The 26,157-nt window shown below is 39.7% G+C and overlaps 1 protein-coding gene across 8 annotated transcripts in view; it reads left to right on the top strand.

Annotated features, from left to right (window-relative positions):
• Positions 1–26,157, top strand: part of arvcfb (ARVCF delta catenin family member b) — a 243,346-nt gene that overhangs the window by 73,496 nt on the left and 143,693 nt on the right. For 7 of the 8 annotated variants that reach the window (XM_072433076.1, XM_072433080.1, XM_072433073.1 and 4 more), the window contains exons 3-5: positions 12,928–13,023; positions 19,260–19,340; positions 20,645–20,861. In XM_072433076.1, coding sequence (XP_072289177.1) covers positions 20,670–20,861 — 192 coding nt within the window. In that variant the 5' untranslated portion in view covers positions 12,928–13,023; positions 19,260–19,340; positions 20,645–20,669. The remainder of the gene's footprint in view (positions 1–12,927; positions 13,024–19,259; positions 19,341–20,644; positions 20,862–26,157) is intronic. The other variant, XM_072433079.1, reaches the window with a different exon arrangement.

Genomic DNA, 26,157 nt, shown 5'->3' with positions numbered 1-26,157 from the left:
TCTGGTTTGGTCCTGGTTTGGTCCTGGTTTTATCCTGGTTTGGTTCTGGTTTGGTCCTGGTTTGGTCCTGGTTTGGTTCTGGTTTGGTTCTGGTTTGGTCCTGGTTTGGTCCTGGTTTGGTTCTGGTTTGGTTCTGGTTTGGTCCTGGTTTGGTTCTGATTTGGTCCTGGTTTTGTCCTGGTTTGGTTCTGGTTTGGTCCTTGTTTGGTTCTGGTTTGGTTCTGGTTTGGTCCTGGTTTGGTCCTGGTTTGGTTTGGTCCTGGTTTGGTCCTGGTTTGGTCCTGGTTTGGTTCTGGTTTGGTCCTGGTTTGGTTCTGATTTGGTCCTGGTTTTGTCCTGGTTTGGTTCTGGTTTGGTCCTTGTTTGGTTCTGGTTTGGTTCTGGTTTGGTCCTGGTTTGGTTCTGGTTTGGTACTTGTTTGGTACTTGATTGGTACTTGTTTGGTTCTGGTTTGGTCCTGGTTTGGTTCTGGTTTGGTCCTGGTTTGGTCCTGGTTTGGTTCTGGTTTGGTTCTGGTTTGGTCCTGGTTTGGTCCTGGTTTGGTTCTGGTTTGGTTCTGGTTTGGTCCTGGTTTGGTTCTGGTTTGGCCCTGGTTTGGTCCTGGTTTGGTTCTGGTTTGGTTCTGGTTTGGTCCTGCTTTGGTCCTGGTTTGGTTCTGGTTTGGTTCTGGTTTGGTCCTGGTTTGGTTCTGATTTGGTCCTGGTTTTGTCCTGGTTTGGTTCTGGTTTGGCCCTGGTTTGGTTCTGGTTTGGTTCTGGTTTGGTTCTGGTTTGGTTCTGGTTTGGTACTTGTTTGGTACTTGATTGGTACTTGTTTGGTTCTGGTTTGGTCCTGGTTTGGTCCTGGTTTTATCCTAGTTTGGTTCTGGTTTTGTCTTGGTTTGGTACTTGTTTGGTACTTGTTTGGTTCTGGTTTGGTTCTGGTTTGGTCCTGGTTTTGTCCTGGTTTGGTACTTGTTTGGTACTTGTTTGGTTCTGGTTTGGTCCTGGTTTGGTCCTGGTTTGGTTCTGATTTGGTCCTGGTTTTGTCCTGGTTTGGTTCTGGTTTGGTTCTAGTTTGGTTCTGGTTTTGTCCTGGTTTGGTACTTGTTTGGTACTTGTTTGGTTCTGGTTTGGTTCTGGTTTGGTCCTGGTTTGGTCCTGGTTTGGTTCTGATTTGGTCCTGGTTTTGTCCTGGTTTGGTTCTGGTTTGGTCCTGGTTTGGTTCTGGTTTGGTTCTGGTTTGATTCTGGTTTGGTACTTGTTTGGTACTTGATTGGTACTTGTTTGGTTCTGGTTTGGTCCTGGTTTGGTCCTGGTTTTATCCTGGTTTGGTTCTGGTTTGGTCCTGGTTTGGTCCTGGTTTGGTTCTGGTTTGGTTCTGGTTTGGTCCTGGTTTGGTCCTGGTTTGGTTCTGGTTTGGTTCTGGTTTGGTCCTGGTTTGGTTCTGATTTGGTCCTGGTTTTGTCCTGGTTTGGTTCTGGTTTGGTCCTTGTTTGGTTCTGGTTTGGTTCTGGTTTGGTCCTGGTTTGGTCCTGGTTTGGTTTGGTCCTGGTTTGGTCCTGGTTTGGTCCTGGTTTGGTTCTGGTTTGGTCCTGGTTTGGTTCTGATTTGGTCCTGGTTTTGTCCTGGTTTGGTTCTGGTTTGGTCCTTGTTTGGTTCTGGTTTGGTTCTGGTTTGGTCCTGGTTTGGTTCTGGTTTGGTACTTGTTTGGTACTTGATTGGTACTTGTTTGGTTCTGGTTTGGTCCTGGTTTGGTTCTGGTTTGGTCCTGGTTTGGTCCTGGTTTGGTTCTGGTTTGGTTCTGGTTTGGTCCTGGTTTGGTCCTGGTTTGGTTCTGGTTTGGTTCTGGTTTGGTCCTGGTTTGGTTCTGATTTGGTCCTGGTTTTGTCCTGGTTTGGTTCTGGTTTGGCCCTGGTTTGGTCCTGGTTTGGTTCTGGTTTGGTTCTGGTTTGGTCCTGGTTTGGTCCTGGTTTGGTTCTGGTTTGGTTCTGGTTTGGTCCTGGTTTGGTTCTGGTTTGGCCCTGGTTTGGTCCTGGTTTGGTTCTGGTTTGGTTCTGGTTTGGTCCTGCTTTGGTCCTGGTTTGGTTCTGGTTTGGTTCTGGTTTGGTCCTGGTTTGGTTCTGATTTGGTCCTGGTTTTGTCCTGGTTTGGTTCTGGTTTGGCCCTGGTTTGGTTCTGGTTTGGTTCTGGTTTGGTTCTGGTTTGGTTCTGGTTTGGTACTTGTTTGGTACTTGATTGGTACTTGTTTGGTTCTGGTTTGGTCCTGGTTTGGTCCTGGTTTTATCCTAGTTTGGTTCTGGTTTTGTCTTGGTTTGGTACTTGTTTGGTACTTGTTTGGTTCTGGTTTGGTTCTGGTTTGGTCCTGGTTTTGTCCTGGTTTGGTACTTGTTTGGTACTTGTTTGGTTCTGGTTTGGTCCTGGTTTGGTCCTGGTTTGGTTCTGATTTGGTCCTGGTTTTGTCCTGGTTTGGTTCTGGTTTGGTTCTAGTTTGGTTCTGGTTTTGTCCTGGTTTGGTACTTGTTTGGTACTTGTTTGGTTCTGGTTTGGTTCTGGTTTGGTCCTGGTTTGGTCCTGGTTTGGTTCTGATTTGGTCCTGGTTTTGTCCTGGTTTGGTTCTGGTTTGGTCCTGGTTTGGTTCTGGTTTGGTTCTGGTTTGATTCTGGTTTGGTACTTGTTTGGTACTTGATTGGTACTTGTTTGGTTCTGGTTTGGTCCTGGTTTGGTCCTGGTTTTATCCTGGTTTGGTTCTGGTTTGGTCCTGGTTTGGTCCTGGTTTGGTTCTGGTTTGGTTCTGGTTTGGTCCTGGTTTGGTCCTGGTTTGGTTCTGGTTTGGTTCTGGTTTGGTCCTGGTTTGGTTCTGATTTGGTCCTGGTTTTGTCCTGGTTTGGTTCTGGTTTGGTCCTTGTTTGGTTCTGGTTTGGTTCTGGTTTGGTCCTGGTTTGGTCCTGGTTTGGTTTGGTCCTGGTTTGGTCCTGGTTTGGTCCTGGTTTGGTTCTGGTTTGGTCCTGGTTTGGTTCTGATTTGGTCCTGGTTTTGTCCTGGTTTGGTTCTGGTTTGGTCCTTGTTTGGTTCTGGTTTGGTTCTGGTTTGGTCCTGGTTTGGTTCTGGTTTGGTACTTGTTTGGTACTTGATTGGTACTTGTTTGGTTCTGGTTTGGTCCTGGTTTGGTTCTGGTTTGGTCCTGGTTTGGTCCTGGTTTGGTTCTGGTTTGGTTCTGGTTTGGTCCTGGTTTGGTCCTGGTTTGGTTCTGGTTTGGTTCTGGTTTGGTCCTGGTTTGGTTCTGATTTGGTCCTGGTTTTGTCCTGGTTTGGTTCTGGTTTGGCCCTGGTTTGGTCCTGGTTTGGTTCTGGTTTGGTTCTGGTTTGGTCCTGCTTTGGTCCTGGTTTGGTTCTGGTTTGGTTCTGGTTTGGTCCTGGTTTGGTTCTGATTTGGTCCTGGTTTTGTCCTGGTTTGGTTCTGGTTTGGCCCTGGTTTGGTTCTGGTTTGGTTCTGGTTTGGTTCTGGTTTGGTTCTGGTTTGGTACTTGTTTGGTACTTGATTGGTACTTGTTTGGTTCTGGTTTGGTCCTGGTTTGGTCCTGGTTTTATCCTGGTTTGGTTCTGGTTTGGTCTTGGTTTGGTCCTGTTTGGTCCTGGTCTGGTTCTGTTCTGTTTTTTAGTCTTGTTTCAGGCCTGGTTTTTATACATATTGACATCAGTCTGGTCACTGCGTTTTCATCTGCGCATGTTCAGATGGACGTGATTGACAGGTGGATTAACCAATCAGGGACACGTATGCTCCACCTATGGCTGCTTATGAGGCAAAAAGAAAGGCAAGAAATATCACAAGTTTGATTTTGAACAAATTTGTTTTACATATGTAATAAAAATAAACAAATTTTCAGACTCAGATTCAGATGGCAAGGTTTGGCTTTGTTCTAATCCGGTCAGAGTCATAGTTTAGTCCATCACCCTTACATTTTGATCTTAACAAATTACACATGGTTCTTAAAAATAGTAGCGAACGTCATTTGAAGCAGTACAGCACAAGGATGACACCAGACACCAGACACTTCTAATCCTTTGAAACAAAATGGAGGAATGCATTTTAAATTTTAACATAACATAGAACCAAAAAGAATATATCATACCATACCAGGGATTGCTTCACCCTTGTGCATATCACCTGCCAGTGCAAATAGACCCGCAGATAACACGAAATAGCATGATCTTGTCACGCCATAGAAATCCTCTTATAACACAAGCAATGTCATGTCCTCCTCCCTCCCTCTGCTCATTTCACACAAGTCCAGATAAAGAAAACGTCCTTCGTCCTCATGAATATTGTGGAATATCGAAGCCCCACCAGGCCTGCGATTGCGTAACTCTATACGGTTTGGCCTGTCATGCCCTAATCCCTACAAAGGTATTTTATTCAATACGACAAAGTGTAAAAAGCCCTCCTCTCCAGATCTGGCCTTTTCTTTTGGCAATCTGATCCTCAATGTGTTTGGTGCGTTATGGTTGAATGCGTCGTAATGCTGCTTGTGATGAACTGCTGTGACCGCAAACTTTACTATAGATTTGACACGGCAGAGATGAATCCACAACATGCGACTGTGCAGACATCAGAAGAACCACCGCGAGTGCAGCTGTCGTCTGTTGAGCAAAATATTTACGGCAAGTCTATAATAACGTGTCGTATTTCCAAAGAAATTTACGTCATTTCAGCTGCATCAGGTGAAATCTAATCTATCAAGTGGTCTGACCATTCCCTCAGCTAATTATGTTTATTATGTATTTTTGTATGTCAACACTTCACTCGTGTGTTGTTTTGGACTGAAATTTCAAGGGCTTTGGATCGATTAGTCAACTGAATGGGACGTAGGATCAGCAGAAGCTCTCAATGTCAATGGAAAATGTTATTTCTAAAGCACTTTTAAAACTTTTAAAGCCCAAATTGATGTGCAACTAAGTGCAATAAAATACACGAGGCCACACATAAAACACAATTGATTACAACACAAAATGTTAGTAAAATAATGACTCATGGCTCAGTTCTTGTCAAAAAGCCAGTGAGAAAATTAAGGGATTTAAAGTGCTTTCCCTCTCAAAACTATCGCTTACGATTTGACCCAAAGTGCAGTGACGGGACAAGAAAAATGCAAATAAAACTGCATATTTGTATGTAAAAATGCATAATAAATTAACAATTCAAATCTCCAGCTTACTCAGTCCATGTATTCTTCTTTCTGCTGCCAAATAAATGCTTTAAGATCCAATAAAAATGAGTCGACTAATAAGAATCTGACGCCATTGACCAATTCATCGTCATTTGTGTTGGCATGGGATGTCCCACTTTGTCTATTAAGAGAACACTATTCTTTGCTCTACAATAAAGTCATGTGTAAAATAACAATAGATGAAACCTTCCAGGCCCCGGCTAACCCCAGCTGGCCCTGTGTTTGTGGCCCGTCACTGATAGAGTAATAACTGTATGTCTGGTGTAAATGAGTGGAGTGGAACAGCGGGCTGAGGAGGTCCAGGTGGCACCTCAGGCTGGGATCTTATTAACCCGGTGGACTGGAGAGGGCACGCCATCGCTGCAGCACACGGCCAGAAAGTTAACTTTGACCAGGAGAGACCCTGGTTTCTTTTCTGATCCTCTTCTTTGATGCTTCTGCTTCTGTCTAAAACTGATTTAGGATTGTGACCAGAAACATTGTAGAAAATGTAGACCTGGTAGTTGTAGTGGTGATGGAGTACAGCTGAACTAGTATTTGTAGTAAGTAGTGTTGTCATGATACTAACATTTCAAACTTTATTTTCGATATTATGGAATAGAGTAATTTTGATACGTTCTTCAGTCGGAAATGAAATGGTCTGATTTAGTTTCCTTCAACACATTCCTGTTCCTTTTTACTCAAATATGCTGTGAAACTATGCCACTACTTTACCATCTAAATTGTGCTGTACAAATAAAGTTGGATCTGACAATCATTGCACATGTAATCTGTTTATGACTGCAGTTTGTGTCAGATTTTAAACAAGCTGTTTTAATGTATTCTTGTTTGAAATGCTCCTGACGTGTGCTGCTGACCTCTTGGCCAGGCCCTTTGAAAGAGAAATCTCAATCTCAGTGGGAATTTCCTGGTAAATGTTAATAAAATAATGACTCATGGCTCAGTTCTTGTCAAAAAGCCAGTGAGAAAATGAAGGGATTTTTGTCTTTCCTGGTAAAGACAAAAATACACCACAAAGATGAAATTGCTTTCTTTATGTTTCCATATGAGCTTATACTAGTTCTGGCAGAGCTGAAGAATATTCTAAAACTGTTCAGAAAAAGTCCCATTTTGTACAGTTAAATGGTCTTTTGTTTAGAATTTTGATACTAGTTTTAATATTGATTAGTATCTGATTTTGACAACCCTAGTAGTGAGTGATGATCCTTAACATTTACATAGCGCTTTTCATTATACCCATAGATGCAAGTACGGATGTCATGGTATCAAATTTCAATGTTATGATTTTTGTGAAAAGACACATCAGGATTTCACAGATTGCAATGAAATCCTTCATTTGTAAGTCCAGCTTTATACAAATCTAATTCTCTGGTTATAAACACCTCTGCTTGCTGTGCATCTTATTGGTTTTGTTTTTGCTTTGGTGAATTGCATGACTGATCACAAATGCACTTGTCTGAACTTTCACCGTGCCCCAGTAAAACTTTCAAGAAAACCTTCACAGAACTAAGTCTATCAATTTTCTCTCACCCTCCGTCTGCCCTTCAAACTCCTCTAACAGCTTTTCCATTGAGTTTTGGTGTGAGATTCAGCAGTGTGTGCCCGGCCATCTTCTTCAATAGTGCTTTATTTACATGTTAAAAGGCCATAAGTTTTGATGGAGCAGAATTAGCTCCTTCAGTTAAGGCTGTAAAGAAGTGGGAGCCGAGGTCAGCCCTGACCGACTTTTGAAGGATTTCTAAAACCAACTTATTTTCAAAACGTCTGGTTTAGTGAAGGTCAATTTTCTAAAGCAAATATTTTATGGAACTCTTGTTTTTGTTTTTTTGTCCAATTGTTCTGACATTCATATCTATAGGTACTTTCACACTTCCCCGTGGACGACATTAGAATTGCAATTAAACATGGACCAGACTTAAACCTGGACTAGAATAGGGCCAATTCAATTTCAATTTAGGGTTTAATTGGGCTTAATTTAGACCGGGGCCAATCTTTCAATCTTGACTCGAACCTCTCTTAGGAAACTAATATAATCAATTGCAATTTGAAGGTAGCATAGCAACTGAGCTGGAATTGGAGATTTGCTCATACTTGATTGAAGTACTGCATATTACAAGAATGTTCCCTATGCACTTGTTGTTGCTATATTATTATTACAAGACATTGACTCAAAGAGACATTTGGAAGTCAGACGCCCTTTAAACATGGCAGACACATTTGTTTTTTTTGACAAAATTACATTTCCTTCCTTTTCCCCTGAACTGTTTTGTTATTATTGATGTCTAACGTCTGGTGTCTGTGTGCTTCCTGTATTGTCTGACCTCTAATTTGGCTCCCGTCTGTGTGGGTTCATCTCCAAGGTTAAGATGCATTAGCTGCGGGTGACTGTAGTGTGACTCACCCACATCTCTCTCCATCAATTATCTTCCCATTACCAGAGCTGCCTGCTGGGCCCAGCGTTCTCACTGAAAACACTATCCATTATTGGAGCATTGCCTCATGTAAAGACAGATGTAAAACGTAGTTGCATTATAACCTGGGTTTCTTTTGTGTTTAGCTTTTTATTTTTTTATATTTTGGTCATGACTACTTGTTACTCCAATTAGATTTACACTATGTTTCTAAATATTCTTTCTTAGGGCCCTATTATGTAACATTTTAACCAAAAATAGACTGAAATAGAAACATGTTTTTTCACTTTGGATGTTTTTATATAGCACTTAAACATCTCCTGCTTTTTGCAATGAAAATTATGTTTCTTTGGTCATAATATTCTACAGTGTCGTATAAAATTTGAGCATGTTGAAGTATGATTTCAACTTGTATTTCCGTGGAATCATGTAGGTGACTTTACTTCAGAAATGTAAGTACTGTTACTTTAAGTTCACAATTTGCCTTTGTAAAATACACAACATAATATTGTTTTGTGTCTCAATACAAATCCATTAATATTAAAGTGGTCATATGATTGTTTTTATTAGCTCGCTATGTTATAATGACAAAAACATAGCTTCATTCATACTTACAAGGTTGTCTGGCTCTGAGCTCTTAGAAATCACTCTGTTGCGATTAATCCAGTTTCACCATAAATTGGAAAATGCTTCTTTTTACCCTATTAAAATAGTATTGGAGCAGTATGATTTTGGCTCCTCTTTACCCACCTTCTTGTGTTAGCTAGTCGTGTGAATGAAAATCTGACTTCCTGAGGCATGTAAGGCCTTGTTCACAGCCCAAGACTGGAGACAAGGTGATAAGTAATGCAGCCGGGCTTAGCTTCACCTTTGATGTAGGAACCAGGAATCCGAGTGCTCCGAGCCGATCGGGCCTTGAAGTGAACACACCCGGGAGAGCTGTGCATATTCTCATCCCGCTCTGCGTAAACCTGCCGATGAAGAGGTCGACTTTTGGATTGACTTTTTTTAGGCTCTTTGGGTGTCTTCTGATCATAGTTAATGAAACATTGCTGAAGCATGTGGACATGTTTTTGCTACTGATGCAGTGGTATGTGGAGCACCACTGAAGAGTTCATGTTTCTGAAATATACCAGGTTTGACCTGATAGTTCTCCGTGTTCCAAACTCCACATGGAGCTTACGTGAAAAGTGTGAAACTACTGAGACATTACATTTCTTTACATACAAGTACTTCGAAAGACACAAGTTTTGCCTTGTTATAGTTAAAAAGGGGTAAAAGTTAATTTGGGTTTATTTTGCTGCCGCACTTTTTGGCCGTTTTTCTTCCAGTTAAGGTTAAAGTTACGATGAACTCCATGGTCCCCGTAAGGAAATTGGCTTTCCTCTGCATTTGACCCATCCTTCAATGCATGTAGCTGGAGGATTGTACCTATAATGCATGTTTCGGGTGGATGGGGGGGGAAACCTACCCAGACACAGGGAGAGAAAAAAATCTTGTGATTGTACCTGTCCTCGTGAGGAAAAATGGTGTGTATTGCTGGTTTAGTTCTATTATAATTTCTGTCCTCTGCCCTGATCCTAATGCAGCAGGATCTGAGCATTTAATTAAATGGTGTAATGGATCCAGAATGTACACATCTTCAATACTTTACAAAGGTCGCGCATCGAGTCAAACTCAAACTAAATCCTTTATTTCTGTGACACATGTGAAACTAACAAGCTCTTTGTGTTTTAGAGCTAAATCCAACTTCTCTCACCTCAGATTAACCGCATTTTATACTTCGGTTATTGATTCTGCAGAAACGTGTGGTGTTTTTCCGTCCCCTGTGACATTTTTTGCCATGTATAGCCATATTTATTTATTTTATATACCGACGGATCATGCATGTCCCTGATCCACCTGTCAGTCACTCCCATCTGCCCTCAGCGATTAATGCATTGATCAGACTTATATAGGTCTGTATAAAAACACAGCTGGATATCATTCTGGACTTCCCTGGCAAGTTAATGACACCCCACCGTAACTCTGGGAATAAAGACCCTTTCTCAGACTATAAAACATGGCCAGGTTAAGTTGTTTCAGGCAAGACTCATGTTTCATTTCTTTTTCTCTGCATTCTTTTTAATTTGATCATTTTCATCTTACTATATCAAGTCTACTTAATCTTTCTGTTATTTTTGCAAACTGCTAAACATTATTTTTTTATTTACTTACTTTTAATTTTGCCAGACTGTCAAAATGCCGCTTGCAGCATGAAGCAATTTGTTGGAAACTCTTACATGCCATTAAGTCTGGAGAATGTGAAGTTGTGCATGTTTGAAGGCTGGGTTTCGTCATCACTGACATCTTCAAGACTTGTGTGTGTGTGTGTGTGTGTGTCTGTGTGGGTCTTTGCTGCCAGTCGTTAGTTCCCCTCCATCAAAGCCGGCGCTGCCTCTGGACAGGTTGGCTCTTGTGGCTCTCCGATTCATCCCACGACACCGAGCATCAAAACCAATTTGTTGCGCGGTGCCGGACACAAGACTCTTCTTGATCTGTGTCTGTAATGTCTTCATTTCACAAGCTGTCGGTGATGTTGGTCAGGTAGACATAGGGTTTGACTGAAAGTGATCCCTTGGGCCAAAGGATTCTAGAAACAAATGTGTGTATTTAGGGAACTCTATTACATTACAGAAGTCAATATTAATATTTGGGTATGTGGGTGTCCGATAATCTCTTGTCTGGTGTTGTTTTTTGTTTTTCTCTTACTTAAGACAAGACAAGACAAGATAAGATTTGTCCTTTATTTGTCCCACAATGGGGAAATTCCAAAGCAACACAGATTATGTACACGAACAGATTAGGCACAGAAGTATAATAACATGCACATGAATATAACAGTACTGCACATGATTATGACAGTATTGCACATGAATACAACAGTACTGCACATGATTATGACAGTATTGCACATGAATATAACAGTACTGCACATGATTATGACAGTATTGCACATGAATATAACAGTACTGCACATGATTATGACAGTATTGCACATGAATATAACAGTACTGCACATGATTATGACAGTATTGCACATGAATATAACAGTACTGCACATGATTATGACAGTATTGCACATGAATATAACAGTACTGCACATGATTATGACAGTATTGCACATGAATATAACAGTACTGCACATGATTATGACAGTATTGCACATGAATATAACAGTACTGCACATGATTATGACAGTATTGCACATGAATATAACAGTATTGCACATGATTATGACAGTATTGCACATGAATATAACAGTACTGCACATGATTATGACAGTATTGCACATGAATATAACAGTATTGCACATGATTATGACAGTATTGCACATGAATATAACAGTATTGCACATGATTATGACAGTATTGCACATGAATATAACAGTACTGCACATGACTATGACAGTATTGCACATGAATATAACAGTACTGCACATGATTATGACAGTATTGCACATGAATATAACAGTATTGCCTATGATTATGACAGTATTGCATATGAATATAACAGTACTGCACATGACTGACAGTATTGCACATGAATATAATAGTACTGCACATGACTGACAGTATTGCACATGAATATAACAGTGCTGCACATGATTATGACAGTATTGCACATGAATACAACAGTACTGCACATGATTATGACAGTATTGCACATGAATACAACAGTACTGCACATGATTATGACAGTATTGCACATGAATATAACAGTACTGCACATGATTATGACAGTATTGCACATGAATACAACAGTACTGCACATGATTATGACAGTATTGCACATGAATATAACAGTACTGCACATGATTATGACAGTATTGCACATGAATATAACTGTATTGCACATGATTATGACAGTATTGCACATGCATATAACAGTACTGCACATGATTATGACAGTATTGTACATGAATATAACTGTATTGCACATGATTATGACAGTATTGCACATGAATATAACAGTACTGCACATGACTATGACAGTATTGCACATGAATATAACAGTATTGCCCATGATTATGACACTATTATACATGAATATAACAGTACTGCACATGACTGACAGTATTGCACATGAATATAATAGTACTGCACATGACTGACAGTATTGCACATGAATATAACAGTACTGCACATGATTATGACAGTATTGCACATGAATATAACAGTATTGCACATGATTATGACAGTATTGCACATGAATATAACAGTACTGCACATGATTATGACAGTATTGCACATGAATATAACAGTACTGCACATGATTATGACAGTTTTGCACATGAATATAACAGTACTACACATGATCATGACAGTATTGTACATGAATATAACTGTATTGCACATGATTATGACAGTATTGCACATGAATATAACAGTACTGCACATGACTATGACAGTATTGCACATGAATATAACAGTACTGCACATGATTATGACAGTATTGCACATGAATATAACAGTACTGCACATGATTATGACAGTATTGCACATGAATATAACAGTACTGCACATGATTATGACAGTATTGCACATGAATATAACAGTACTGCACATGATTATGACAGTATTGCACATGATTATGAAGCTGAATGACACATGTTCAGGGCTAACAGTGTTTGTTGTAGAGTCTGACAGCAGCAGAAACTAAATGATCTCCTTTTCAAACTTTCCAAATCACTTTGCAATTTCTCATAGTGTAATAATGCAGTAATGTAACCGTAGTCTGGTTTTATTTAGGCTTTACACAGTGTAGTCTTCAGTCTTTGCCGACCTTATGTGCAGTGATTTGCATATTGATGTGTCATTTACCTCAAATGCCCTCCCACACCAACTGTCACAGGGTTGGGATTGCATAAATAAGAGTGTTACTATTGTTATTATTATTTTTGACTTTTTAATAAGAGTATAAGAGGGTTTTTTTATAAGAGTTTTATAAGAGCTTTTCTATTAAGAGTGTTTTTTAAAGTTTTTTTCATAAGTTATCTGTTCTTTATTATTTACTTCTGTACCTACTTTGTGTTGCAACACTGGAATTCCCCCATTGCGGGACAAATAAAGGCTTATCTTATCTTATAAACGTGCGCGTGTGGCTGGCTTGGATACACGCTAAAGCTACAACACCCCCATATGCTAGTGATTGTTTACAGTGCGAGCCAACACACAGCAGTGCAACACTACATTATATAAGAGCTCTATATTTATTACCAATGCGCTGTCAGCAGGGTTTTTTTCATTTCCTTTGTTGTTTTTTTCCTTCGCAGTTCTCCCCTGGTGGACTGAACAAACGCCGCGTCTCTCTCAGAGCTGCTCCTGTCCTCAGTCTTCTCCTGGTCTGACGGCCCCCACCAGCATCAAAGGTAGCCCCAGCCTCTAATAATCGCCGTGCGCCTCATCACTGCAGTAATTATATTTGCCCACACTATTTCAATACTGGCGTTTTTCCTTAAGGGAGCTCCGCTTTGTAGTTGAAAGTGCGACCGTGGGAATGATTTCTATTACTACAAAATCCAGAGTTTTACCCACCAAAGAGTTTCAGGTGAATTTAATGAGTTTGTATTTGTTATGTTTGGAGCTCAGTTAATAAAATGTGAAAATTCTAACCCTTAACCATTTGAGTTGGAATTATCACACGTATAATTGGATGCCGTTAAACACAGACGGATAATAATTTGTTTAATCGACATGTGAAAAAGCTTAATGTTGACAGTGTTAAATCATTTTAATATATGCATTTCTTCCAGCCATCACTTCACACAAGATAGTGTTTCTAAATAGTTTTAGTAGAGTACAAAGTTGAGAGCAACATTTGGCAACTCTATCCCCCTTCTGTTCTGAAAAAGAAATAAACCCACCAGCTCATTGATAGTTGTCCTTCTTTGGACAGTTGGTCTTTAATCCCATTGATCTGGACTTTTTTAGACTTAATTCTACTTTTAGACCAGTCTTTAATAACTTGAAACTGTTTATTATCAGAGCCCAACATTGACACCTGCAAATGTTTTCTCAATATACATTTCTATCTCAATCCAGTGCTCCTCTTGCCTTTAGGCTCCTTAAACACCGCACTACGCCCACTCAAACAAGTATGTCATTATAATTCTAAAAGAAGTGAGAACAAAATACACACACTCACTTTGCGTGGCATTTTCAATTGTCATTATGTGCCCATAGATTATGCAGCTCAAATCTTTGCTTTCAAAAGCATAAATAATTCAAAATCTCACACGACACAGCGAAGGAATACTTTGAAAAGATGAGCTGAGTCTCCTCTGTAAGATTAACATTGCATTTGCATGTATTTTCTGTGCCTTTTAGTGTGTTTCCCTCCAGAAATCTTCTGCACAGGAATGAGCTTCAGAGAAAGCCGGTGAATGTCAAATACACAGTAAACAACAGATGCGTTTCAAGCTGTGAAAGTGATCAGCTATGGACTTGTACACCCCTGTAATCTTATCCTGGCTTTGCTCTGTGGGCTCCCGCTGTGCAGCAATTCTTTAATGTTACTCAAACAACTACAACAGTGGGAAACTCCAGTGCTGACAAAACATCAGCATTTTATAGCATATGTGTCAGTCAGCCCATGTAAAGGTGCACCATGTCACTTTTCTGGTGAGGGTCTGCAATCTGCTTGTCTTCATCATGATGTTGATATGCATGCAATGTTCCACAAAAGGTTGTAAAACATAAAAAAAAAAAGAACTAGATCATTTTGAACTCTTTGCAGCGGCTCAACTGCATTGCTCACTTCCTTAATTTATTCGTAGCATTCTAAATATTTACAGTGATGATGAGTTCATAAGCGCTTTTCACAACTGTCCATCCATCCAACTTTTCCAATCTTGTTAAAGCTAACAAACATTAGTATGCTAACAGCGCACTTCCTGTTTTCCAAAGAATAAAGCGCTTTAAAATTTTATGTAGAGAAATTGCTGTGGTTTTATTTTCACTTGAGTAGATGCTTTTACAATATATCTGAGGCAATTTGAGCTTATTACATGAAACAAAAAACAAAAAAAATTGGGTACAGCCTTAAGTTACAAGTCAGATCTGAGGACCGGAGAGCTGATTTTATTCAAAGAACTTTTGAGCAATAAAAACGTCTGTAATTTAATAAATGCAAGATATATACGTTTAATGCCATACTGTAGAACATTCCTAGGAAAGCATCTCCATGGAAACAAGCAGGTGACAAACCCACCAGAAACGTATGTGTTAAAACAAACATTCTCACTTGTCCTAACTATAATTATGTATTATGTAAGTATGCAATTATGTAAGTACAACAATATTTTATTTTACATTCTTTTCAGTGTTTTAGTACTGCCACAAATCCTTGATAAAAAATAGCATGTCAAATATTATTCCAGTTTAGTCCACATCTTACGGTTTATTTTGACCTTGAGCGGCATAAAACATTCAGAGAAACTGCAACTCTTATGTCATTATACGCAACTGTCCTCCCACGCAGAAAGTTAAGGCGTGCTCTTCAAATCCAATCGCCTTTTATCTTCCCATCCCCTGTTTCCAAAGTGTTGCAAATCCTCCTTTTTGTTTATCTGGGAAGAAAACTGTCTCCGAGGAGCCGCAGCCGCCCGGTGCTGCAAAGTCAGAGCAATACCTATTTGTCTCCATAAGTCAAAGTATTATCATTGACAGGAAAGGTAGATTAAAGTCCGGGGTCCAATTTCTGTGTGTATACCTGGCAAAGTGGGCACAGCTGTTTTCTCTGTTCTTCACATGGGCATCAGATGGGTTTAGACAAGGAATTTACTTCAGATGCAATTACGAGCTCCAGATGGGGGCAAACTGGAGACAAGGGGGACACAAAGGGGAAGTCCCTAATCACGTCAATGTCCCTAACTCAATACTGGGCTCAATTAATTATGTGCATCTTTTAGCTCTCAATCTGTTCTCAAATTCAGTGTCCTCAAACACAAGCAGCGTTTATGAAGAAATCCCCACCGGTTTCAGAAAGTGTGGATGATTTATCAGTAAACAAAACAACAAACAATATCGTATTAGTCACGATAAAATAGAAACCCTGTGTGTGGACATTGAGGCTTTTCAAAGAGAAGACAAATCGGATTGAGCAATGCATGAGGAATAAAGTTGATTAATTTGCCCAGCGCTATCGAATACATAGCGTTCTTGAACTTTCTGTGCGCGACGCAGCTTCTCACACACACATTGTGCACTTTATCTTTACTCTCTGTGTGCTATTTAATCTGTTCGGTCCTCCGTGGTCTTGTAGATCCTGCAGCATTTCCTTAAAGGGCCAGTACATTGAGTTTCCAGATAGTTCATAAAAAAAATAACCCCTGAAAGAGCAGTGGATAAAAATAAGTGGGCTTTCAACATGGGCAGTATATAATGTGTATATAATGTGTATATAATGTGTATATAATTGTAGTGCATCGGACCATTCTTGCAATTCTTTCTCGGGAGAATTTTCTGCGATTGTGAGCACAAAGCTGTTTAGACACAAACAGGTATGAAAACCTCTCAGGAAAACTATTCTCTGCTTACACAAGCTACTTTATTGTGCTAGTTTTTTTCCTATGGTGTGCATTCAATGACACTGCTCCGTACTTTCTCCCTGATTGTTTTTTTTTTCAGAGTCGGCAGCATAATCCAGCAGATATATCAGTCCTGTAGTTTTCACCCCGATGTCGGAGCACTTGTTTCTTTTATCGAGTCATTTTAACTCAATATTGTGATTTAAAATGTCCAAAATACAAAATATTGATCCGCTATTGAAGGCAAAAGCATTATGTGTTCTTTAACATTGTTTTACATAAATCAAAGACATTATTTTTAGGTATTTTACTTCTGCCATTGGTCGTCTTAAATCATGCTAGTCGGTAGCTTGAATATATTTTCATATTTTAAACAGCCAGAATCAGTTAAAAATGTTGTCTGTCAGTTGTAGTCTTAATGTATGTTAAAAAGTTTAATGATATTTATTTTTGATAAAGACATAAAATCATGTGCCTTCACAGTCTGAAAAAACATGAAATAAATCTAAAATCTGTGAATCATGTTTCCATGAACTGATCTGTTTGCTCAGAAGTTAAATATTGTGTTTATGAAAACTCATATTTAACTTCAAATAAAACATATTGAAAGATAAAACATATTTTATAGCATATTAGATGTAGTTTGTCCATCTACATGTTGTCATAGAGACCAGTGTGCGATTGAGCAGATGCTTCTGAGCCTGCACAGATTTCAGTTTGACACAAATTCTGATTCAAACTGTGGAATCATGAACTCTTCCAACTAATTGGCAACAATCGAATCCTAAACTGTTGATTTAGATCTCGTTACAAAAGTGATTATAAGCCTGCTATATATACAGCACTATAGGCTTTATATAGAAACTTTATTATTTTAAAAGCCATTAAAGATTGTTTATTTCCTTCTTTTTTGATTAAATACATTTGAAAATATTTGAAAGCCAGTGCTAGCAGTCTTGTGTTTCTTTGACATGATTAGGGGGCGTGTGTAATTGAGTACGAGGTTAAAGAGTCAGGCCTTGGCCGTGCTCCTCTCCCCTCTGACCGACCCCATTACCGAACATCTGCTGGACCTCAGCTGTAGATTTGGCATAGGGGGGTTTTCTACAGCTGTCCTTCCCCGTGCAATGGAGGCTATTTTGGGAAATCCCAGAAGTTGCAGTTTAATCACAAGCCATGGGGTGTAGCCTGCATACTCGCCACATCATTACCCTATAACTGTGAGGAAGCGTCCACACTGCCCCTCGACTCCATGGTGAGTGTGAGTCATTAAGGTTTGTCATCGGGAATGTCCAATCGGCACGGCTCTTCCTTCAGGGCTCGTGCGGCAGTTATCTCAAGCATTCAGCATGTTCAAAAATAGACATGACTGCTATATGTTCGAGCTCGGTTTCCAAAGCAATGTTTCCATTTTGAAACCAAATTGCCAGCTGCGGACACATGCTGGTCAACCGCACAGTTTCACGTCTCCCACAGTTGGGTCTGTTTACAAAGCAGATCCAAGTCATTACAGCTTGTAAATAGGTCTGGCACAATATAACTATATCAACTCAACTGTAAATTTCACATTAGCAATTACTGGTTTAATAGCGTAGTTATCTCGTCACAATAGTGGGGAACTGTAAAAGAGAACTGTTTAAGCGGTAGAGTTCCAAATAATTCACATATGGTATATACATATGATGACTGATTATATATACTAAGATAGAGACTTGTGTATTGCAGACTATGTTTTATTTATTTCATTTAGCAACTCCCCCTACTTTGAGGTTATTCTGGCATAAGGAAGTTTCAATATTTCCATGATATGAATGTTATTGTCACAGGCCTGCCACAATAACACATTTAAACTGTCACATTAAACTGCCTTTCAACTCCATACCCAAAAGTATGTGTGTTCTGTGAGAAAGGAAAAGCAAGGAAAAGGGACGAGTCACGTCGGAAACACTCCAGATAAATAAACGATCAGCAACACAAAGTCATTGTGCGCTTCAAAGGGAATAAGGATCCGTCACTCACACACAAACACACGATGCACCAGATAGTAAAGTCAAATATACTCCGTTTGTGCTGCTCTGACACTGTGCGCTGCCCCGGTCTGTAACCCGAGCTGTTTGACATGCGAACGGGCGCGTATCCATCGATCAGCCCTCGCCCGGCCGCGGCACCCCTCTTCAATCTCAGCCCTGCTTCTGTGGCATCAGTCAGAAAATTCCCACAATGCTTTGATGTTAAGTCGTGTCTGAGTCAATGGTATGCATTTTTAGTAACTGCCTGGCGAAGGGAGCAATGAGGTCTGTTTTTGTTTTTTTGTTTGTACAACTTACATATTTTGCAATCAAATCCAAGAGCAAGACAGTGTGTGCAATAGTCTGAATATTGTCTATGCAGTGGTGCTAATATAACTTGAAAGTATATTTTTAAGTGCAAAAGGAAAAGCACTGTTTTGTATTCATATGTAGTAGGAAAAAGTCCTCATAACATCCACGTATATTTGTTCTTTCTTTATTCAAAGTTGTGTGTTGCGTACCAATATTCTGTGAATGTTGTTTTGAAGATAAATGCACAATTTGAACATTGAGTATATCATTTATAGTTAAAAAACAGGATACAGAAATAGCTGATTAAAATAAAAAACAAATTAGTCAAAGATATGAGGTGATATTTCTGCACTTTTGCCCTTCTGCACTAATACGTTTGAAGACATGTTTTAACACAATTCTGAAGGATTTACGTAATATCTTCTGAATATCATTATGGGAACACCAAAAAATATTGAGATATTTTCTGTCTATACTGGCCATAATGCTTTCCACTTATGTTTCAGAAATTTTGTTTCTTACAAATGTCAATAGTTGTGATTTTGCTCAACTTATACGAAAAAAGTTCTTCGAAAACAGAAATTATATGTAGAAAACTGCCCATTGATGCTCTGTAATGACGACCTTTCAGTGCATAAAAGGAAGATGTTCCCTCTTTTCATTGCTTTTAATGTTTCACAGCAATCTACAAAGTTCAAAGATTGGTATATTTAATTTTTAACTGCTTATTTTCTTCTCTCTCCCTTCTCCTCCCAGCTCTCCCCTCTCTCTCTCCGTCCCTCTGCTGCAGCGGGGGATGTCTTTTTGCTAACACCTCACTACCTGCCTATCTACTAGGTCTGTATCGCTGTGGACCGCTGCTTCCACACTCATTTGTTACCGTGCTGACAACTCCCTTGATATCCCCCCACCATCAGTTATACATATCAGTGTGTGTGTGTGTGTGTGTGTGTGTGACAGCGATACTGCATTTTGCCTTATCTGCCCCCCAAAAAATCCTGATTGCTCGTGATATCGACGGTGTGTGTGCCGGGCTTGGGAACATACGTGTGCAGGTGGTTATGGGTAGCGTGCATGTGTCTCATGCTTGCAATAGCGCTTGTGTGTCAGAACGCATTTCGTCTTGGTGCACGGCCGTATCGAATGACAGTGCCATTCCTCCATGCTGAATACGTCTGGTCATTTGCAACTTATCTTAAAAATATCCATCTTTGTGTTGTGCCTTTCCTCTTGTTTCATCGCTGGATCGTGTTTCCCACTGTTCTTCTCACATGCTGCGTTGAGTTGTACTTCATGTAGTGGCTGAACATGGTCTTTTGTGATGATGAGTTTCAACTTCTTGTAAGAAAAGATTGTTGTGGAGAAACTAGCCCCTGACACGCAGCCAAATGTTATAATACATTTATTTTAGCCTATAACTGTCATCATTATTGTTATTGATGCCGGTTTGGAGGCAGGTTAGTGAGACTTGTTTATTTTTGTTGAAAAGTGGTTCTAAATTGCATCCAATATCTTTCTTATTATAGCTTAATTATAGGGCTGCAACAGTTTGATCAATTCATTGCAACTGATAGATTATTGAGCTAATTGTCGACTCTAAAATATGGCATGTGCTCAGAGGAAAGGTTTTATTATTCAAACAAAGCAGGAATTACTTCCAAAAAGAGTCAAATTCCTGTTTTTGATTAAAAACCTGTTTTGTCTGTAAATGTTCTCCACCAGGATGACCTCAGATTGCATCATTTTAGCTTCATCTTGGTCAGATTAAGTAACAATTGTATATTTACAAGCATTTCTCATTCTAAACAAGTAATTGATTAATTGAAAGAATAATTGCTAGACTAATCAATTAGAAAAGTAATCATTAGTGTCAGCCCTTCTTAATTGTTTCCAATAGTACGCTTTATAGATTTGATTTGCTCCCGGAACTAGTGTAAAACCAATGAGATATGAATGCATATTTTGAATGTAGATTGCAGATAAATCAAAAAACTATTGCTACTCGAATTGCGTTAATTGTCTATTTACTGTCAGAGATCGATTATGTCAGGGTGGCTGGTCAGGCTCGGCCATAGTATCTGTATTGACCTGGTCCTCCTCCTCCCCTTCTTCCTCTCTCCTCTTTCCTCCTGCCCGGGAAGACCTTTGCACCCAAGCCAAGTCAACATGGAGGACTATGAAGTTCGCTCGGCCGCTAGCATCCTGGCCTCAGTAAAGGAGCAGGAGGCCCGCTTCGAGCAGCTGACTCGCGCACTGGAGGAGGAGCGCCGGAACGTCAACCTACAGCTGGAGAGGGCCAACCTGCCGGCTAATGCCACCGCCAGCCAGCCCCTCGCATGGCAACAGATGGTCATGCAGGTAAAAGAGAAAAACCTATGTATGCGCCGTCATCCTGTTGACATAATGCCATCGTCCACCGCTTCCCAGCCTCCATCTTGAACTGTGTCGTCCTCTCGCCATCATCACGCGCTTCGAAATGGAAACTGCTCTATTCATGTAGTGATTCGAGGAGTTCAGTGAAATCAGTAGAAGTGGAGAAAGTACATGAGTAATGGCTGCTGGAGTGGGAATGTCTGATGTCACTACTCAAGAATGTCATTCAAGAATAACTGTTGGATTATCCAGGTCATTATGTAATTGTAATGACTTTAATATAAGCAAAATGTTCCTTTTAGTTAAATCTATAGTCCAATCTGTAATTCAAGCTATACTACAATCTATAATTCAGTTTATAATTCAATAAAAAAAGAATAAATAGAGGAATAGTAATGTGTTAGATGATGAGAATGAAAGTTACCTCGGTAATTGTGAATAATTGTTAAATTGTGGTGTTTTTTCTCACAATAATTGATATAACGATAAAACACAAAAATTGTGACATCCCTAGTCTGAAGTACATGAGATGAACTTTATAATAGAAAATGACAAGAAGGAATGCCCAGTACAACAGACAAAAATGTATGATCAAAACTAAACTGATCTTGAAGCGCCATCATACATTATCATTAGCAACAATAGCTGTGCTCTTCTTGTTGGTAAACTGCTAAATCTTACAGATGTCAGTGTATCACCAATCCCATAATTCAGCTTTAAATTCATGCCTTTCATCATCGGTGTAACAACATAATCTCCCATTGCCATTTTGAGTGACTCGTCTGAACCCAGCGTCCCGGATGTTTTAATCTACCATGTGGTGACTCATCTTCAAAGACCATTCTGATGAGATTCAACCTCTCCACCCCTCCAACCGTCATATGCAGCGCAGACGCCATACCATCCACAGCTCTTTGATATCGTCTGCTGGTTCGGCTGATTGGATGTGGCCTTTCGCCCGGCTGTGGACACTGTCTAGGGGGCACTTCAAACTGGGGCGCCTGTCAATGCTGTCTGCCACTGGAGGACAGAAAATGTACCACGTCAATAGAAATCCATGTAATCCTCCAAAAAGCATCAGTAGTTTTAACGCATTGATCCATCTAGACACTTCTAACATATAATTGTCAGCGAAATTCCAGCGTTTCCACTGTTAATGCCAAAGAAAATTCTGAATATGTATTGTTTTTTATTGCAATATCTTTCTTTCTTCAGAAGTTTAATTTGCTCTAGTTTCGTCTTTTGGATCAAACTACTTTTTGAACCATTTTTTTGTGAATTCTGACTGCTGCAGACCAGTCATTTCCTAGAGTTGTATTTTTGAAGATGTTGATGAATTATCCAGAAGCATGCTTTTTCCTCTGCTTCTGAGTTTCAACAGATACACAACATATTCAGCTGCTTTCAAATATGTGGTCTTTCTTTTCCTTTTCCTTTTATAGTGATAAGCGGGAAACACATTTTTTTCCTTCAAAATTTTGATTAATGTATTTTCTGGTGTATTTACATTTGCTTAAAACTGAACCAATATCAATTTTATTTGTGACACTTTCTGACCCTACTCTTCAATTTTTGCCTCGTGGCGTGCATTGAAAAACCCGTCCACAGCGTACATGTCCTTAGACTACCTTGAAAATGTACATCCGTATTGGCGATGCAGCACCTGTAGCTCTATGGTACAGCTCTTTTAATCACACTAAAGGTGGCGCTCGCATGTATTATTAATCCAACACGACTTGCTGAGATGAAACTGCTTTGCCTACATTTGCCTGCTGTCACATCGTGTTAGAATACCATGTCGGAGCTCATTTTTGCATCCTCGCCAACCAATTCCACCTCATGACGGAGTAATGAAGAGGACGCTGAGAAGCTATAGCAAGATAAAGCTACTCTGTCAAGTTTTTTGAACGTCCAAAGCATCTCATAATCAGTTGCTTGTTTCTACAAAGACATCCGCCCCTTCATAAAATGACTTACTAAACGTTGCTTCAGAGGACAGGTAGTGGATTATCCTGCTCCTTTTTCTCACTTTTCCTCTCAATCACGCACACATTACTTTTGCCTTTTACCTCTGCTCGGCTTGTGCAAACTGGGTTCAATTGGCCATGACGAGGAACCACTTTGATGGTTATGGCCTGTTTTACATCTTTTGGACATGTCCCTTTACTGACTGAGATGTTGGGTTCTCTGCTTTGCCAGGCACTTACAACTGTGTTAAAGATACAGAGTTATCATTAGTGCCACATCATTAAACATTAAACAAATCATCTTTATTATGCTTAACTGGCTTTGAGTGATACCCATGAAATAGAGACTCATGTATTCCACCCATTCTGTTGGATGCAGCTAAAGCAGTTTTGAGGGGCAGGGTAATTACTGTCACCTCTGCAAAAAAGCAAAAAAAAAAACTCAAAGGATGCCAAATGCAACAGTAAATTATTATTATAATTATTGTTATAATTATTATTATTTGCTCTTGCTTTCCAGCCATGTTCTTAGTTTTGGTTGTTTACCGTATTTTCCAGACTATAAGTCGCACCAGCCAAAAAATTCATAATAGAGAGGAAAAAAACATATATAAGTTCCATTGGAGTATGAAATAAGGTTGCAAGTGTGAAAATAACAAATAATATAACATAGAAGTTGCTCCTGAGTATAGTATAAAAGTATAAATTTAAGTATAAGTCGCACCTCGGCCAAAACGATGAAAAAGGGTGTGACTTATAGTCCGGAAAATACGGTATATTTTAAAAAAAAGAGAAGAAAAGGGTTGCATCCAGCCCATTTGTGTCTTTTCTAAACACCCTACACTACTAAGCACCACTTGTACAGTATGAAGTGGTTGTGCATTGAATACATCTCAAGGGTAATGAAGCAGGAACCAAACTTGGCAGACTGTTTCGTCTTTGGCCTGAAGGTGCCACTCGGTCTGTGCCCCACTTGTTCCCGTAATAAACTATTGGAGTAAGGACTTCTACTCTACAGAGGATGGATTCACATAGACCATGGACCAGTAACTACAAGTCAGTGTCACAACCCCAGTTAGACTTAATAAACCATGCTGTTACTTAAAGTTACCGGGAAAAACTGAGTGGATTAAGCAGATGCATGCTCCAGCCTAATGCGATTGATAGGTCAGCGATGTAGATAGTGCTGGGGCCACGGGATGCACCGTAATTGGATAAAAACATCGGTGGCCGGCTTTTATCCACTTCCATTGTGTAGATTGCTATTGTCAGCCTTTTAACACAGTGCATTTGGAGAGGCCAGTAAAGTATCAACATCGAAATCTGGATGGTTCAGGCAGACTGGCCATAACAGAGCACCTCTTTTCTGTGGCTATTGAATAATGTTATTTCGAGATGATTGGTACAGTTGACAACATAATTTGATATTTTTTGGAATTGGGAATGTGTAATATAAAGCTAGATACATAACTGAATAAAAATGTTTACCCAAGTGACCACTTCCTATCTATTTTTCTTCTATTATTTTGGAGTAATGTGAATTGTGAGTTGCTCAGTTTGTCATTCAGCTTACTGTTTGTTCATTCCAGTGCTGTAGAAAAGGGTATTTGCCGTAAGAATGTGTCAAACCCACCAAAAATTATTATTTTTCTGAATATTTTTTGCCTTTATAGGCCACTGGATCCTTGACTTCTATGCACACAAAGAGAGTAGGTGAGGTCCTTGTAAACAGCACTAGCCTACTTTGTCCAGGCCTTTCTAATTGAATTCTGATCCTCATTGACTGCACTATGAGACTTTATGAATAGCTGCCAAGGAAGAGAATTAGAGTGTTTACACATCCTCGGAGGCACATCGCAACAAAGCAGTCTGCTACTCCATTAGACTCCCTGATGTAATTATCAGTAAGGACTCAGTGACACGAACCAAGACACCTCTCAATGGCTGGACAGCGTAGTCATGTGACCTTGTCTTAAACCCGCCTCATTTGACACCACATTTGGCTGGTGTAATTGATTTTGGCCTACAGCAGTGTGAACGCCCTCAGAGGTCAAGTGGGGCATGGTTGAAATGTTATATTTCACAATAGCAGGGCAGCTTTCAGACAAATGTGCCTGTCTGGAGCAAAACAAAGGTGACCTCTATTTTATTGACATGATCTCCAGAGGTGAACAGTACTCAAATAATTAGCCTTCAACACTTTGAAATTGTTGAATGTTTTTTGGACTATTTTGTAATCAATTAGCTTTGATTTCAGCACACATTAGCTGTGGCATTGTTTCAACCAGCCTCTGCAATGTCAAAAGATTAATTTCCATCCAGTTTTAAATTATTTTTTCACCAAGATCTTGTATTGATGTTGTGAGAGAGTGACCACTGCACAAAGCCTTCTCCGGCTCGTCCCAAACACTCTCACTGGGTTCAGATCTGTAGTACATTAGTATCTGCTTCTCCTTAGATGTTTTCTCTGCTTGATGTCAATGATTTGACCCTTCTCAAACTTTTCCATGACCATGGGATCTGTCTTTCTACATGGCTGTTTCAGAAATGAGGAGCCACTCACTGGGTCAGTTGGGTTTAAATACCGTGTTGTAGCTGAAAGGGCATCACCCATTCAACGATTATCCAGTAAGAGGCTCGTACCTATTTGCTTTGTTGAATTTAGGTAGCTGGATTTTTGGACAGGCAGTGTCTGCCTTCTGCTTGCATAAAACATGTTACTGCTTTGCCTGGAATATTCAACTGTATGGTATTATCTTGAAGACAAGCAGTAACACCATCAGTCCAAGTGACCGTACAGGTCCAATCTGTGGAGAGGGGCAAACCCATTCACAGAACGTGCATATTCTCAATATATAGTTTAGACAGCTGTAATTGAATAAATGCAAGATAGAGGCATGCAATGCCGTAACGTGGAACATCCCAGATAAAACAATAACCATGAAGACGAGCAGAAAGTTACATAGCTCACCTTTGACCTAGCATCATAGTCACAGCAGTAATCGTGATAAATAACCTACTTTTACAATTAATAACGATGCCATATGAGTAGTAGTTATGCTATGAGGCAGTAAAAGTAAAAAAATGTAAAAGGAAGCATGATAATTAATGCTAATGTTGTGGTAGTTGCAGTAGTCTGGCACCTACAGTCATGTGCATATACACACATTATTATTATTCTTCTTCAGTGAACCCAGAATGCTGTATAATGTTCAGCAATGTGGGTTTCTTATAATTCTGGTGTTTGATATTCAGACAACATATTCATCGGGCTGTGCTAGCGTTACACAGGCATGTCATCCCCCTGTGCAAAT

The sequence above is a fragment of the Eucyclogobius newberryi genome, unplaced genomic scaffold (genome assembly GCF_026437365.1).
Source record: "Eucyclogobius newberryi isolate DKJ021-1_F unplaced genomic scaffold, fEucNew1.0.hap1 SCAF_6, whole genome shotgun sequence".
Lineage (NCBI taxonomy): Eukaryota > Metazoa > Chordata > Actinopteri > Gobiiformes > Gobiidae > Eucyclogobius > Eucyclogobius newberryi.
The sequence above is the reverse complement of the archived record's forward strand: the minus strand, read 5'-3'. Positions and strand labels throughout refer to the sequence as shown.